We start from the raw sequence: 16,292 nt of genomic DNA, 5'->3' as shown, positions 1-16,292 counted from the left end.
TTGACTGAACCAGAAAACGGTATTTATTAAATTAAATCCCTACATGGATTTCAGAAAATATGTCTCAAAATAAATGCTTAGGGATTATAATTATCAGAGGAAAATGCACTTTCATTTATAAAGAGTTAATGTTGTAATAGAAAAGATATTTCAAACATATTTATTTTCCAAAATATTGAGGATTAATGAAAATTGTTATACTATGATAAGAATTACCTTTACTTTTTTGACTATGTTGAGTATTTGTCTGAATAGATATTCAGTATAGTATGATATTGTGAAGATTTGTTTTGAAACTATAGGCTTAATATAAATTATTTAAAATATCAACTTAATTTTTTGTGTCAGATGAATGATTGAAAATTAATTAATTAAGCATTTATCTTTAATCATTTGTCAATTATTCATTTGTTTCAGTGTTTAAATATAATAAATCAGGAGACATATAGTGTACTATAAACAGACTTTGGTTTGTTTCTTCGTTTATAAGGGACATAACTCGTTGAACCTCTATATAAAGGACACCTCTCTATAAAGGACACTTTTGTCTTGTCCCTTAGGTGTCCTTTATAGACAGGTTCGACTGTATACACATTGTAGCTTCAAACATACCACTACTGCAATCAGTTATCAGACTTCTGGGTTTTTGACACTGTAGGATAATAGAAGCAGATTTGTTATAAATCAATGTTTACCATGCCATCTATATTATGTACCAATTCATGGTGGAATATAATTGTAGTAATCATTCGAAGTTCAGGTTTGGCTCATTGACTAATTTAGACTTCAAAAGTGCATGGAATGTCTTTGGGAAATAATCTAAACTTTCAAATACAGTATTGCAGTATGTGTATCCATTTCAGACTCATTCTAATATAAGGATCAGTCTTTTAACTATTTTGATGTATGTATCAGAATAGTGAAATATAATAACCATTTTTACTTGGGAACACTATCAAAATCCAAGACAACATCTATCAGCATTTTTAGGTCACTCTATCAGAAGTCTCTAGTGAGCTATTGCGATCTATTCCATCTACCGTATAATCATGTGATGAGGAATTGAACCTGGGATCCCTTCTACACTAGTCCTTATGAAGCTCTACTGATCAACTTTCAGAGAAATTCTCCCTTCTAGAGTTGGTAGGAAGCAGATGGTATCTTATCAGGGGGAAATAACTTACCAAATGTTCTAGGGGTAGAAGTGACACTTGTGAAAGTAAGGCTCAGAATTGTTGTCCTTATGTGGGAACCAATTTAACAGAGGTCATAAAATTATATTTCAATGCCTTTGCTGAGGATTGAACCAAGAAATTAAAATCCTTCAGAACCTATCGCATCTGGAAAGGTTAAAAGATCTAGGTCTCCCAGCTCTGCAATATAGATGTCTTTGGGCAGATACATCGAAGCAAACAAATAGTATGTAGACTTTGTCAGCAATGAAAACACAGCTGTTCATTCCAATGATGCCAGCTACTACAATGGTACTTAACAAGAAGCTTTTTATGACCCTTAATGAAATATTTAACCCCAGGGTCTGATTCCGAGATCACTTAATTCAAATAAAAGTGACATACTGTATTTCCCCCTATATATGTACCAAGTCGAATTTTGGTACGGTAAAACCAGCAATTTCATTATTTCCAGAATCTGTCACTTTCACCCATACAATTGTTTGTATATTTGAGCCATGTTAAATTTATGATGAGGGCAGCCCTTCCTGACAGGACAGATATGCCCTGTTATGTTACATGGTTTTGGAGTGAAATCAAGACTCGCTAGTTTCCATCCAATGCTATCCCAAATTAAAGTTAAGCCTTACCCTGTAACCTATAGGAGAGGAAAAACGCAGCTACCAGACCGGGAGTCTCAAACCCCAGGGACCTACAAACTCTAGGCAGTCGCTCTAACCATTTGAGCTACCTGGCCACTGATGCTCATCCCAGTCCAGTGCAGTACAACTGAATTAATTGCTCTGCCCATCACTCAGCTCGTCTATGCACCATTTGTGAAATTTAAAATATTTTCTCGATTTGTATATTCCTAAAGTCCCTACCCACTGTAGGTGTGAATCACACCTAGCAATTGAATGATGATGCTTCAGATCATGATTAAGCAGTTGATACCCATCCCAAAGATGCTGTAGAAGAAACATCACTTTCAGTCTATACTGTACTGTAGCCACAGGTACTTGGGGCCAGGAACTAAAGTTATAATGGAATTGTCCAATTTTAATTTGTAACATCATTTCTTGTCTATTTATGCACCGATACAACATTGGAATCGATTATAAAGCGCTTTAAAAAAAAAAAAAAAAAACGTTTCTGGTTGTTATAATATAGAGGTCAAATATTTGATTTATTACAATTATGGAACAAATTACGTAAACATATATATTTCAAACAGTCGTTTGCCCGGATAGAGGTTTGCAAGTTTTAAATGAGATAATCTCCTATAGATGCACGTGTCTTGCAAAAGCGAAATCGAAAGTAAAATCATCAAATGCTCTAACTCGCTAAAATGTTTGTAAAGCCTGTATATTTCTAAACATTTGTATGATAATGATCCATATCACACTTCCTGTTTGATACTGAATAGATCTGTTAGGCCTAAAAACTAAGATGTGTAGGTCAAGCATTCTTTATGGACTGTTGACAAGGTGAAGAAGGCTGGACTTATTATTAGGTACGTTTATAATTAGTTCTTTATTTCTTTAACGAGGACTGCATACGACCCGGATGTTCTCAAGGTTTGCGTTGCGCCTGTTTGAAACGCAGTTTCAAACTGTCACAAGATTTTGTTCGGCTAAAAAATATATTATGGCAAGGGTAAAGAAAGACAAAAGTGGCGAGCCACTTTTGTCTTTCTGTCCGAGCCAAAAATACAGCTTATATTTTAAGACACTGACCATGTATTCTATTTATCCTGCAACAGACATAAAAATGATCATTTTGAAGTGAAACGGTGTCAAAAATTACAGAAATATGTTCGCCTTTTAAACGTAGTTTCGCTTTGAAGTAGGTCAGTCGAACTGACGCACGTGCTAAGATTCCAAAATACAGCTGTTTTCCGTCACTGCCGTATACAGCAATAATATATACAATGTACGGTGAGTGTATTCCGACAATGCAGTGGCAGTTACAGGATAAACACATATATATATATTTATCCTGCAACTGCCACCGCATTGTCGGAATACACCCACCGTATATATTTTTGCTGTATACGGCAGTGACGGAAAACAGCTGTATTTTGGAATCTTAGCACGTGCGTCAGTTCGACTGACCTACTTCAAAGTGAAACTATGTTTAAAAGATAAACATATTTCTGTGATATTTGACACTTTCACTTCAAAATGATTATTTTTGATGATTATTTTCATGACTGTTGCAGGATAAATAGAATACATAGTCAGTGTCTTAAAATATAAGCTGTATTTTTGGCTTGGGACAGAAAGACAAAAGTGGCTCACCAAGGCTCGCCACTTTTGTCTTTCTTTACCCTCCCCAAAATACAGCTTATATTTTTAGACACTGACCATGTATTCTCTATATAGCTGCGATAATGTAGCTCTGGACGACGGACGGACAATTTCTGACAGATGGTCGTTGTCAGAGAGCAATGTAGGCAGGGTATGAATATTCGATCGTTCTAATATATATGTCACCGGTACAAGTATGGGACTAATTAAATATTTGTGTATATGATTTACAAATATGTATGTGTCGTCGAGTTACTTGTATTGTGGAAAGTACCTTGTCTATTTATAGTAACGTCTGTATCTTGTCTGTAGTTCAGGTGGTCGTCTCGTGATTGTCCTTATTTAGTCTTGTTTATGTCTTATATGTAAATTAGGGTGTGAAAGTGTGAAAAAGCGTGCAAGAGTGAGAGAACGTTAGATAAAACTCCATAACTCGCGCGAATCATCGCAGTTGCCATTTAACCGTTGGCTGAGACGTATCCTCCGGGGTCCAGCAACTACTACCTTACGATGTATTATACGATGTGACACTATTTCACCAGACTGCTGAAGTCTTGGAAGGAATATATACTATACAGAATACGTATTTACCGTGTAATAGATATTTATTGAATATCAACATTAAGCGCGTATTCGTATACACGTAGTATTAGCCGGTATATATTGATATATACCATATATATACGTTGTACTTAGTCCGGCTGTTTTTATGTTTCAGGGGTTTTTATGTTTGTACGTCTGCAAATGTCTCCGGTTAGTGAATAAATAAAGAACCAGCAGGAATTTGGGAGTTTGTTATTATGTCCCGCATTTTCTTCCTGTGACATATATATAGCAAGATGGCTAGTATTTAAGTACATGGTGAATATGTGACGGCACACAGGAAATAAATCCCTCGGTCTTCCCAGTATCAACATTAACGCCCCGATTTTATCTAACATTCAAGTTCAAATTGCAACTGATTTCAGAAAGATAAAACATTGACCTCAAACAGGAAATCTAAACAACAACAAATGTCAGGTTAACATTCTAGACACAACATACATGTATACATAGATAGAATTAAACATTGTCACCTTCAGTAGAAAGAATAATTTCCCGATACACACTGAAAACAAAAAAAATCATGGATATTGAATTTAAAATTGGGTTGTTGTTTAAAATTTATTAACAGCCACTGTATATTTATATCTAAATTGTTGTTTCGTTATAAATACCGTATATATAAGACCATAGTCACAAAAACGACATATTAAAGGAAGACAATGTAGTTACGTTTACTAAAGTTGTGCTCCGGTTTTACATGCAATCTACAGTATCTAATCCTAGTCAGGAAAAGCCTGCACTCCAACAATGTTGTCATTAAATTAAAGATATGAAAATAAGAGGAACAACTGATGAATCCAGTTTCCAAAGAGTATTAATATTTTTCTTCTGTAATACACTGTAGCTTGCCGATATATGTTTCAGCCTTAGGCAGCTGGCCATCATCAGGGCACAGGTTACATGGTATAGTACATGTAGTTAATAGGAGTAAAGATGGAGATCATGTGATAACAACAAGTATAGATTCTGACATCATCTGAGGAAGTTAGTTAAGAAACAGGCGTAATTTTATTACACAAGACTATACATGTCCCTGCAGTACCAACCTAGGTGACCAAACCAGCTGGTTCACAGGTGGTTGTGTCTGATCAAAAATCACAAGGTTTATTTTATACATGTAAAGAGCCTAGCTGTCACACCGGTACTTGTATACCCCAATTGAATTGCCAGAGCTATAAGTAAATGGAACAAAAAATTGGCAATTTTCTGGGACTGTTACTATTACAGCAGCAAAACGGTATCACACCACTAAAACTGGTAGTACATCATCAAAACATTGTAGAAAATATTAGCAACCGCAGACAATGGTATCAACATGACTCTTGATCAGATACAACCACCTGTGAGCAAGCTGTATCGGTCATTTAGGTTGATACTGCAGGGACATGTAAAGTCTTGTTTACCCTAGTAATAAAATAAACAAAATACTGATATAAAGATATAGGTATTTCTGGCTAATTTAATCGAATATTGTAAAAGACTATATACATTCACAGTACATATGTCCCTGTGTTTAGTCCAAGGGTTAAGACTGGACTTTGGTAGCGTTGATAGTCCTTCCCATCTCCTGCTAATTAGCTGTCAGATTTTCCATCAATAGTTCCAAACTTCATTCTCATCCCCAAGTGACTGTCAAGCTTATAATTACCATCTAATGTAGAGTGAAAAGAAGGGAAGAAACTCTATATATACATTGTACTTGCTACAGAACCAATTGATTAAACCATTTCATTTGAATAAACACTGGGTTATGTATCTATATATACAAATTATAATATTCAAACTGGTGTCACATACAATATAAACATACACATGTACATGTACCTCTTTTGTACATTTTTGTTACATTTAATTATTCTTTCACTTTTAGCCCATAATTCAAGTAAATGTCTGTTGATTATATTGCTGTGCTTTACATATTATACAGTTGAACCTTGGGATCATGAAAAATCTATGAGATATATCTGGATCCAGAGTATGCAACCACCTCAAAATGAGTATATTTTATAGAATTTTTAATGTTGGAACTGATTTTTTACTTGAAGGAGAAATTATTAGTTCTTTGATATTTTTACAGGTGAAATGGATCCGGAAATACATCCAAGTATGGATACTAGTACATGTCCAGATTCCGAGAAAACAACAGAATATGTATGTGCTGAGCATGGAAGTTCTCTCCAGAAAGCATTTTATACAGCTTGGACCAATAAGGAATATTGTGACATCACGCTGCGAGTTGGTAAGGACAGTATTCAGACCCATCGACTGATACTGACTTCACTCTCTCAGTATTTCAAAACCCTTCTACAGATGGATGTGAATGGCAAAAAAGATGAAGCAGAGCTGCATGAAGTGGAATTTGATTCATTGTGTCAACTCCTGTCATTTGGCTATACTGGAAAGATTGATATATCCATGGAAAATGTTGCTTCTTTATTCATAGCCTCATCTTACCTACAGGTAGTTTTTGTGAAGGACTCCTGCGAGAAGTTCTTATTGAACAATATGGACAAAGATAACTGCGTCAGAGCTTGGTGTCTCGCTGACCAGTACACTGCCATGGCACTCGACAACAAAGCTGTGCAAGTATTTACACAGGAATTTGAATACATCAGTAGCACAGAGGATTTTATTTCCATGCTAACAGTGAAAATGTTGTTAAGGATGTTGGAAAAGGAGGGACTGGTCATTTCAAGAGATGGGGTCATTTTGCCACCTGTAGAACAAGAAATCAGTCTGCTGAAAGGAGTACTACACTACATCGACAGGACCATGTGTAGTATTGAGGCTGCCATATCTTTACTTAAGGCAGTCCGACTTCCCCTCATAGATTATATACTTATCACAGAGCACCTGTCAAAGTATCCTAAACTGTGCCAAGACAAAGCTGTGGAAAATCTCTTGGATGCTGTAAAAACCTTTCGGGAGAGTTCAGAACATCAGGAAATCAACAAAAACTGGCTATCACCACGGAGACCAAAGATCAATGGGTATGTGTACAGCCAGATGTCATATGGAGTAGGTGGCGAGGATGGGGTACACTTCTTCCTGAGAAGCAACTTTGGAATACCAAGACCAAGTAAAGATGCCTTAGTCACCTCCGTGGATGTTCATCTGAGATACTGGTCTCAGCACCCAAATAAAGACCCTATTGTCGGAGGCCTAACCTTCAAATACTCCGACAATACAGTCTTACAAGGTGGTTTGGAAGCTGATTCACACTATTGCACTAAGGTTGAGAGCTTTGCACTACAGGATTCTGAGTACATCACCAGGGTTGTCGTAAAGAGTGGATGGATGATGGACAGCATCAAATTTGAGACAAATTTTGGCAAGAGTTATGGCCCCTGGGGAGGATCAGGTGGAGGAGAACGCACCTGTGTCGCACCGAATGGAACAGTTGGATACTTGCACAGTTTTGCTGGTATTGACATAAATTCTGGTGGCAGTTCAGCTGTTCACAGAGTCCGTCTGGGTTGGGCAACGCTAGATGATGCAGAGGAGGAGCTTGACATGACTGATCTCTATAAAAACATGAGACTTAGGCCACATAGTGATTTTGGTGATTTTGACGACGAGATTGACGATGATTATAACGCGACTGATAGTGATGAATATGAAAATCCATCTGATGTTGAATGATCCAAAACATAAAGTGGGTCTGAATGTGTGTCTACCTCACTATATGTATGTAGTAATTAACACAAATACAACTGGGCCTTTGATTTGACGAAGATCTGTCCATGTTTGTAAGAAATCAGGGTTATAGATATATATATACATGTACAGTTATATTGATATCTAAGATAAAAATCCTTCTTCTTCTTCTTTTGTTGGCTCCTTCAATATATTGGCAATTATGCCCTCGGGGGGGGGTCTGATGCATAGGCGTGAAAAAAGGGGCAATTTACAGTGATTTTTTTGCGAGGGTATATAAATGGTAAAAACAGCCGTATGTTTTAGTGTGTGATGAGGGCTTTAAGGGCGGTTTAGGGTATTTTTGTCCTGCAGTCTTGTGTTGTGCAATAGTACTGCTGCTATGGGAAGGGATTCCATAATGTTATTGTGAGTGGAAAGAATGAATATTAAATTTTGTAGGTGTCTTTTATATAAAGCTACTTGGATTTTAAAATAAATAAATAAATATGTTTTAAATTCTTACTTTTAATAATAGGACATGTGTACAAAATATACAGTTGTAGTGCTGTTTGGCTTATGTTTTATATAAATAGTGTATTGTCATTCGCATGTTAAGTATATTTTGTGAAAAATCCTCCCACACATAATTTGTTAATTAAGCAGAGAAATAACAATCGATCCCAATGAACACACTAACTTTAACCAGACATTACTTAGTAACAATTAAGACTTGCTCTGCCTGGTAACCAAAAAATTGACATCAAAAGCGTTGACATAAAATCATTGAAATTTGACTAAATGTATAGACAAGCGATACAGTCAACAGGGATCCTCAAAAGACAAAAACTATATACACTAATCATAATTAACAGCAAAGACACGTACCTTTTTTAGTTTATAAATATACAGAATTCATGCTGCTTAAACATGTTTGGTCAAAGTGCATGCAGGCTTATTTATAATCTAAGTCCATGGTCATTGCTAATATAATTTTCAATATTGAACAAATCTCGATCAAAATGAGGATATAAAATTTCAATGGGTATAGATTGTGTGGGATATAAAAAGTTTGTTGGACTGGAAACATTTTATAGTTAAATGTACTGATAGTGCTGGCTTAAACAAGTTTCTGTTATAGTGAATTGATTTTCATAGTCCCACACAAAGAACCTGGGAGGATATATTTTTGCATTGTGTCCATCCATCCTTGTGTCCTTTCACACTTGATCATTTTGTCCGGGCTCCTACATTACTTGTCACTGGACCTTCCTACTTGGCGCATACAAAAATGTAGGTTCACCTAGCTATATATAGTTAGGTGATCATGAGATGCTGTGTGTCATGTACCAAAAGTAGGTCGCTCTGTCTCACTCTGACCTACATTTTGACCTTTGGCCTACAGAAAAGAAAAGTATGTCTTCAACACTACTTGTTACTGGATCTTCATTCTTTGGGCATATGTTCATCTAGATGAGGTGGTGTTATGTATCAAAAGTATGCCACTCTGACCTAATTTTTAAACTTTGACCTGCATAAAGGCATAAGTTGGTGCATGTTCTATATCTTACACTACTTGTAACTCAAACTTCCTACTTGGGGCATGGCATCACCTATGTGTCAAGAGGCAGTGTTTGTCAAGTACCAGGAGTAGGTCAGAAAGGTTTGTCAAGACTGTACCCCTACACTACATGTAAATGAAACTTCATACTGACTCGGAGACAGTTTGTCCAGGCCGTATCCCTACACTACATGTCAATGGAACTTCATACTGACTCGGAGACAGTTTGTCCAGGCCGTATCCCTACACAACATGTCAATGGAACTTCATACTGACTCGGAGACAGTTTGTCCAGGCCGTATCCCTACACTACATGTCAATGGAACTTCATACTGACTCGGAGACAATTTGTACAGGCCGTATCCCTACACTACATGTCAATGAAACTTCATACTGACTCGGAGACAATTTGTGCAGGTCGTATCCCTACACTAAATGTACTTGTCAATGGAACCTCACACTGACTTGGAGGGATTGGTACACTTGAATGGAACTTTTGGTATCGCCCACTAAAATGATATTCCTGAATTTATTCACATTGATACCACAAAATGCAATTATTGAATACAGTGTCTGTCAAATTTCCTACACAAATTCATCATCTGTGCATCCTTGACATAAAATTCAACATCTGCTGGCATGGGGGACTGTAGTTCACCGTATCATCTTGTTATATGTACCTAGGTATAAAAATCTTAATCATTATTTATATGTAAGAGCGATTTCAGAGAGTTTGGTAAGTAGGGACTGTCCCAATCACCTACTCTCTGGAATGGAATTTGTGATTTTGTGATTGGTTTTATTTATCTAAAAATAACTTATTGTAACAGTTCTTTTCAGAATATCAATATTTTATATTTTATTATGGTTAAGATGACTAATCCCGGATATTAAAACTATGTTTTATACTTTGTAACTATATACTTGTACAATGTAATTGTGATATATGACACTTAAATAAACAAATTGGTTGATTGTTGATTGATTGATATAATACGTATACTGACAAAACCTGGATGTGAAGTGATGATTGAATGCCATTCATCTTGAGTTTTGAATCTGGACAGAGCAGATATGAAAATTGTTTTTTCTTTGTGAAAATGTCAGATAGATTACATGGACTTTTAGTACAATTAGATGTAAAAAGGATACCTTAAAAAATAATTTGTTTAAATTAGTTATGTAGCAAGGATGTATACCTAAACAAATAATTTGTTTAAATTAGTTATTTTATATATGGTTTTTGATTGTGAGCTTGATTTTCTAACATTAAAAGACAAATGTTAATCTTTTCAACTTATGTTCATTTGAAGAAATCTCAAATTTATACAATATTGATATACTGGTAATGGATTAATGGACCCGATGATAGGATTAAAAATTCATGTAAAAGTCCCTGCGCCCAAAACAACACCAAACTTTATTAATTTTTCTGAAAGCATTTTAATGCTGAATATACTATTTACTGGTAATAGGACAATTGTTATAAATATGGTTGTTGTTGAATGTATTTGGTTTATCATACCTGTCAATTTTCAATTCAATAAAATAGTATTCTGTTCGAAATAGTTGAGTATTCTTGCATATTTCAGATATTTTATGCATTGAAGTAACCATCATGTGGATGTGAAGAGATATACAGAACCTTTAACCCTTGAAAGTGAGGGATTGAGGTACATTATCTGAAGAGACAAAGCAATAAATGATCTACTCCAACAATGTTAGAGGTTTCACACCGGCGAGATACTTTTGACAGGTGCCGTGTAACGCAAAATCATATCCGATAAAAAAGAGCTGACCATGCAGCGGCCTCTTATGTTATAGGAGTATAAATGATCCACACATTGACAACTGAAATACAAAATATTTTGAGCAGAAATCTTATTTTATCGCTTTTCATGCCGAGAGCTGAATTATGATTGCAATAATTGCGCTTTCTTTATACTGTTGTTTATCTACAGTAAAGGATATTTGGATATGTTAAATCATAAATATGCTAATTTGTTGAAATTTCGAAATGTGCTTAATTTGATTGCGACAATTTAAGATGTATAGAAAGCCAGAATCATTCAGAACCCAATCAATTACCCCTACCAAAGTTATACATGTATAGCAGTATACTCAAGTACATTGCTGCTGGTGTTTAATCGCTAGTGATAGGGGATAGCCTGGCAAACTGTGTCTATTGTAATATACCAGGATAAGTGTGTAAAACAATCGTGTACATGGACATATTAGGCTTGTTGTTATGCCTCTTGGTTCCGGATCCATTGTCTCCACTCTAGTATGTGACTTATAGCCGGATTTTGTTATCAGCATATGCTGAATTATATAAGAAATATAAATATTATGTATAAATAAATGAAATTCAAAGCAAAATTAGATTTAAAAAATTCTTAGTATCGGTATTTTCCATTAGCGTATCTAATATTTATAAATCTATTCGTTAAGATTAATAAATCACTGATGGACTGTTACCATAAAACGTACAAACACTATGTAGACCTATACTTCCCTGTGTTGATAACTACGGGTCTGAGCAGCCTTTGCTGACATGGCTTGCTGAGGATAGTCATTTATATTATTTTATGAAATTGAACCACTCAGAATGCGTCCCCTTCCTCCAACTCCCCGCGAAGGAAGAGAGGAACGGTCATCAATGACAACGGGGCATTGTCCGCGGTGCTGCAGACAATCCCTGTCCGCTTCACGCTCAGAAGGGGACGCTCTGACTCGTCATCGTGGTTTACGGTCTGGTCAGTTTTACCTGACATCCCGGCGATGCATACTATAGAAATGATCCCTAAAAGTATGATCTTACTAATGGTTTGTTTCAGAAATCTATTTAACCTTTTTTATTTCGTTATGATTTGGTGAATAATATTTGCATGTCACTGGGGAAAGATAGATATTGATAATAATATATATATTAGATATTTTGTTAACTTACAATTTTCGATTTGAAAAAACATAATAAAAATTCTCGTTTAATTGAATAACATTGGATTTGCAAAATGTCGGAGTTAATGACAAATTTATAGAAATATTTACACAATGTATGTGACGTATCCTAAGGGAGACAACTCTTATTAAAAAAATGTAACATTATTATATTTCAAGCATTGTTAGCTTATATTTTTTCGCGTTTTTGTTAAAAATAGTGCCCTTTTCCGTGAAGGCAGAAATTGTGGCCGGATAAAGGCCTATCCCAATTAGAAAAGTCTTTACTTTCCCCCCAATTTCAAACATTTAAATTCTCCAAGATAATAATAATTAACTATTTTGGGACTGATAGTAACTTCAATCTAGATGGTGCCGTCCCATACACAACCTTTTCGATAGTTAGCTCTGCATTCATATATATAAATTTCAGGGACATTTCTGATATTTTAATTTCGATTCATTTTTTTACATACCCCTTTCTACTCCGCATCCTAACGTACGTCTTCCTGCTCTCTGTACTACCTTAATTACTCCTTTCTACTCAGGGAGTGATATCTTTATATACCCTTCCAACATTAAAAAAAATACTTGTGTCCAGTGTAATTATTTGAGTCTGGAGAAGAAAATTGTTAAAATTAAATTCCCTGACGCAGAGATCTATATATTCTATATATGTCTCTGACTACTAGTTATTTAGACTCTGGTCTGACTGAAACAGGCTCGTTTTGGACCCGCCCATCAGCCCCTCGGAGTCTGACAGGGCTGTTGTGTGCATTTAAATCAAAGTGCAATCCGAATGGTGATACTTATAACTTTAACAAAGTTTGAATTAATTACAGTGGGTATTAAGAAAATGGTACTTGAAATGTGATTCTGATATAAACTATAGTCAATATATTTGTACCGCCACAAGATCATCGCGTAACCCAAGATACTTCACAAAAGTCATTACTGGAATCGCCCATCATCAAATAAACTTATCCAGCTGTTGTCTGTACGTAACAGGAAAGAGCTTTGTAATTTAGTGAAGTACTTGAAATTGTGTTTTAGCTTATATTGTTTTCACTCATATCAGTTTACCAGCATTATAGCCGTCTATCCCCTGACTACACTATTGTATACTCCACTCACTTATCTCGATATTGCCGCTCAGAAATGTCAAACATCTGTAACCTTACTTTAATATTTATTTTCAATATGATATATTTTGATAGATCTATTGTATATGTAAAGTAATTATATCAATTCTGTCCATATTTCGTTAATTTGTATTATATATTAAGGATTGTAAATTATATAATGTAATCTTTTAGTATGCTTATGAGCCGTAAGGCTTAAAGTGAATAAACATTGAACATTGAACGACTTAATTTGATGTCAACCAGTGATTAGAGTGATTTACCCACTCCCCGGGGAAAGCGTGAGAACACAGGGTCATGAAAACTTGGTGTCATCCTGTTTCTCCCAAAACTGAAAAATATATATCCTGGTTCTCCCAAAAACTTATGTAAACAATTTAGGAGGAGTGTTGTTTTAACATTTAAGTTAACTGCTACCTGTACAGGTAAATCAACTTTCCAGTTACCTGTACAGGTAAATTAAGGTGTCTATTACTGAATGTATCAGTTGACAAATAGATAAAAAAAATAATAGATTTATCCATATATTCACAGATGGTTTGAATTTAAAAATAAAACGTGCACTTTAATAAGATGATAAATTGTTTAAAGTTATTTATATTTTAACATTTTTGATATAATTGACTTATTTTTATATGTATCCCCCATATTACAAATCATCAACTTCAGGAGAGGTGTCACTAATTAGGCTATGTTCATCTTCAGGAGAGATGTTGTAACTAATTTAAGCTAATGAAGAAAATTGAACACCCAAGCTACATGCCATGCACTGAACACCCAAGTTTAAAAATAAGTATATATAGCAGTCTATCACCAGAAAATGCAGCATTCTCAGTATGGCTAACTATCAAGTACACGTCCAGTTTACTGCAAACAAACATGGTGGTAGGACTCTACTCCAGGCTGGATACCGTACATGGCGAAGAACAACTACAGAGACACTATACCTACTGGAGATGTTGTGATAAAGACTGCCCTTCAACCATCAACACTACCAACGATATTCCTGTACAATTCGGTCATTAACACAACCACCCACCCAACCACCCACCCAACCATTTCCAGGGGGAAGTTCAGAAGATAATGAACAGCATCAAGAAGAGGTGTAGGAAGGATCTCAAACCCATACCCGACATCTACGACGAAGAAGTATCCAAACTACAGACACAGGACTGGGCAGCTGACAGACCACTACTTCAGCAGATTCCCACCTATGCAACCTGTAAGACATCCCTTTACCACTCCAGAAGCAAACTACTACCAAAGCTACCGACACCCTTGGCAGACATCATTTTGGAAGATGAATGAACTCGAACCAATAACGGTGAAGACTTACTTCTCTTTGATGACAACACAGACAACCAACGCATGCTAGCTTTTGCCACTACCAGCAACCAAGAGGATCCCACACGCACACCCAAACATTTACATCTTCATTCGTGTACTCAAAGAAATCCAGGCTACAAACGACATCACCCGACTTCAGCTTGCTCCCGGAGGACTGCCAATGCCCAAGAGACGCAGATACCGACAACTAAACAACCGTCTGACCAAACTGAAAACCCTTCTACGCAACGGCGACATCGACTACATCTACTATGGCGACCGAGCAACATATTTATTACATATGGAGTGAAATAAAACATACTACATATATGTAGTTACATATAGTTCTGTTAACAATGTATCATCCTAAATATAAATTCATCTTTTGTAATACAGTACAAATAGTGTACAGAGAAAGTAAACTATTGGTTTATTTATGATATAAATAGTGCTAATTTGTAATGTATGTATGAATGTATATGTGGCGCTTATTATTGTATTTTGAAGATACATTGTGCATATTAGTTATCCATTGTACAAGTATTATATCATCAGTAAAAATTACATATACAGTTTGTATATGCATTATTTTTAACTTTTCAAAGTGTAGAATATGTTTTGAAATATATATTCACATATACAAAATGTATATGATTATGTCAATGAAATTTAATATATAATTTCACATCTCAAAGTATAACATTAAATTGAAATTTTTATGGTCCTATCACCTATCTACCTGTATTTACCTGGATTTTGCAATAAATGAATGAGAGAGATAATTACCTTCTGTGTTTACTTAATAATTAGACCCCTGTGTAAACAAATCCTGTTTCTCCCAAAAAAGTTTTACCTGGATTTTCAGTTTTGGGAGAAACAGGATTAAACCGAAAACTTTTAGTCCCAACTCATTAGCCCCCAAGGGTCAGTCAGGGCTGTATGATACGGGTACACCGTCAAACTGCCATCCCATGAAGAATTTTCCTAAAGGCGGGATTTCCAGCAATGTTAATTTCCCAAAGAGGTCGGCCTGAATGTTGTTGTTTTTTTTTCACTTAGTGACAACTCCCCGATACATTGCTTTGCGCCATCAAAGTTGGTTCCCCAGGCTATACATTTAACCCAAATTAATCGATGATGCACATACCTAATTAATTATTACACTGTACGTAACTAAATTACTAAAGTAAGAACGCAGATTGTCACAAAGCAGAAGTAAAAGTAATTATCTATTTTAACAAAATAGGAAAATTTGAACCATAAACTAGATACAACAAGCTAATTCGTAGAATTTATATCCCCCGCTTTCCCCCCTTTCGTGAGGTGGTAATCTGATGATATGTGTTCGCCGTTATTGCACGGAAACCTCTAAAAAATACATTTTTTGTTAATCAAGAGGCCATAACTCAGTCAAACATCCGCGAAAATTCGCGGTCAAACTTGGCCGAGCCATTTAGGCATTTAATGTTGTTATCAGGTTTCAATAAAATCTGATAATATTTGTTGCTGTTACGGACGGACGGACAAATCCAAATCAATATCCCCGTTTCGGTGAAAGCGGAGGATAAAATTATTTAAACTGTAAGTATACCGCCTATAA

The 16,292-nt window shown here is 35.6% G+C and overlaps 1 protein-coding gene and 1 non-coding gene across 2 annotated transcripts; one reads left to right on the top strand and one right to left on the bottom strand.

Annotated features, from left to right (window-relative positions):
- Positions 1-2,461: 2,461 nt before the first annotated feature.
- On the top strand, positions 2,462-10,850 carry LOC117342251 (kelch-like protein 28). Its single transcript, XM_033904317.1, has 2 exons — positions 2,462-2,685; positions 6,165-10,850. The coding sequence occupies exon 2, from the start codon at positions 6,170-6,172 to the stop codon at positions 7,727-7,729; it is 1,560 nt and encodes a 519-aa protein (XP_033760208.1). The 5' UTR covers positions 2,462-2,685; positions 6,165-6,169; the 3' UTR covers positions 7,730-10,850.
- A 1,032-nt stretch (positions 10,851-11,882) lies between these two features.
- Positions 11,883-12,103, bottom strand: LOC117343036. Its single transcript, XR_004535952.1, has one exon. It is a non-coding gene; the product is annotated as a small nucleolar RNA U3 (small nucleolar RNA).
- Between the last annotated feature and the right edge of the window lie 4,189 nt (positions 12,104-16,292).

Source organism: Pecten maximus, chromosome 14, assembly GCF_902652985.1.
Source record: "Pecten maximus chromosome 14, xPecMax1.1, whole genome shotgun sequence".
Taxonomy (NCBI): domain Eukaryota; kingdom Metazoa; phylum Mollusca; class Bivalvia; order Pectinida; family Pectinidae; genus Pecten; species Pecten maximus.
This window is presented reverse-complemented; position numbering and strand designations above follow the sequence as displayed.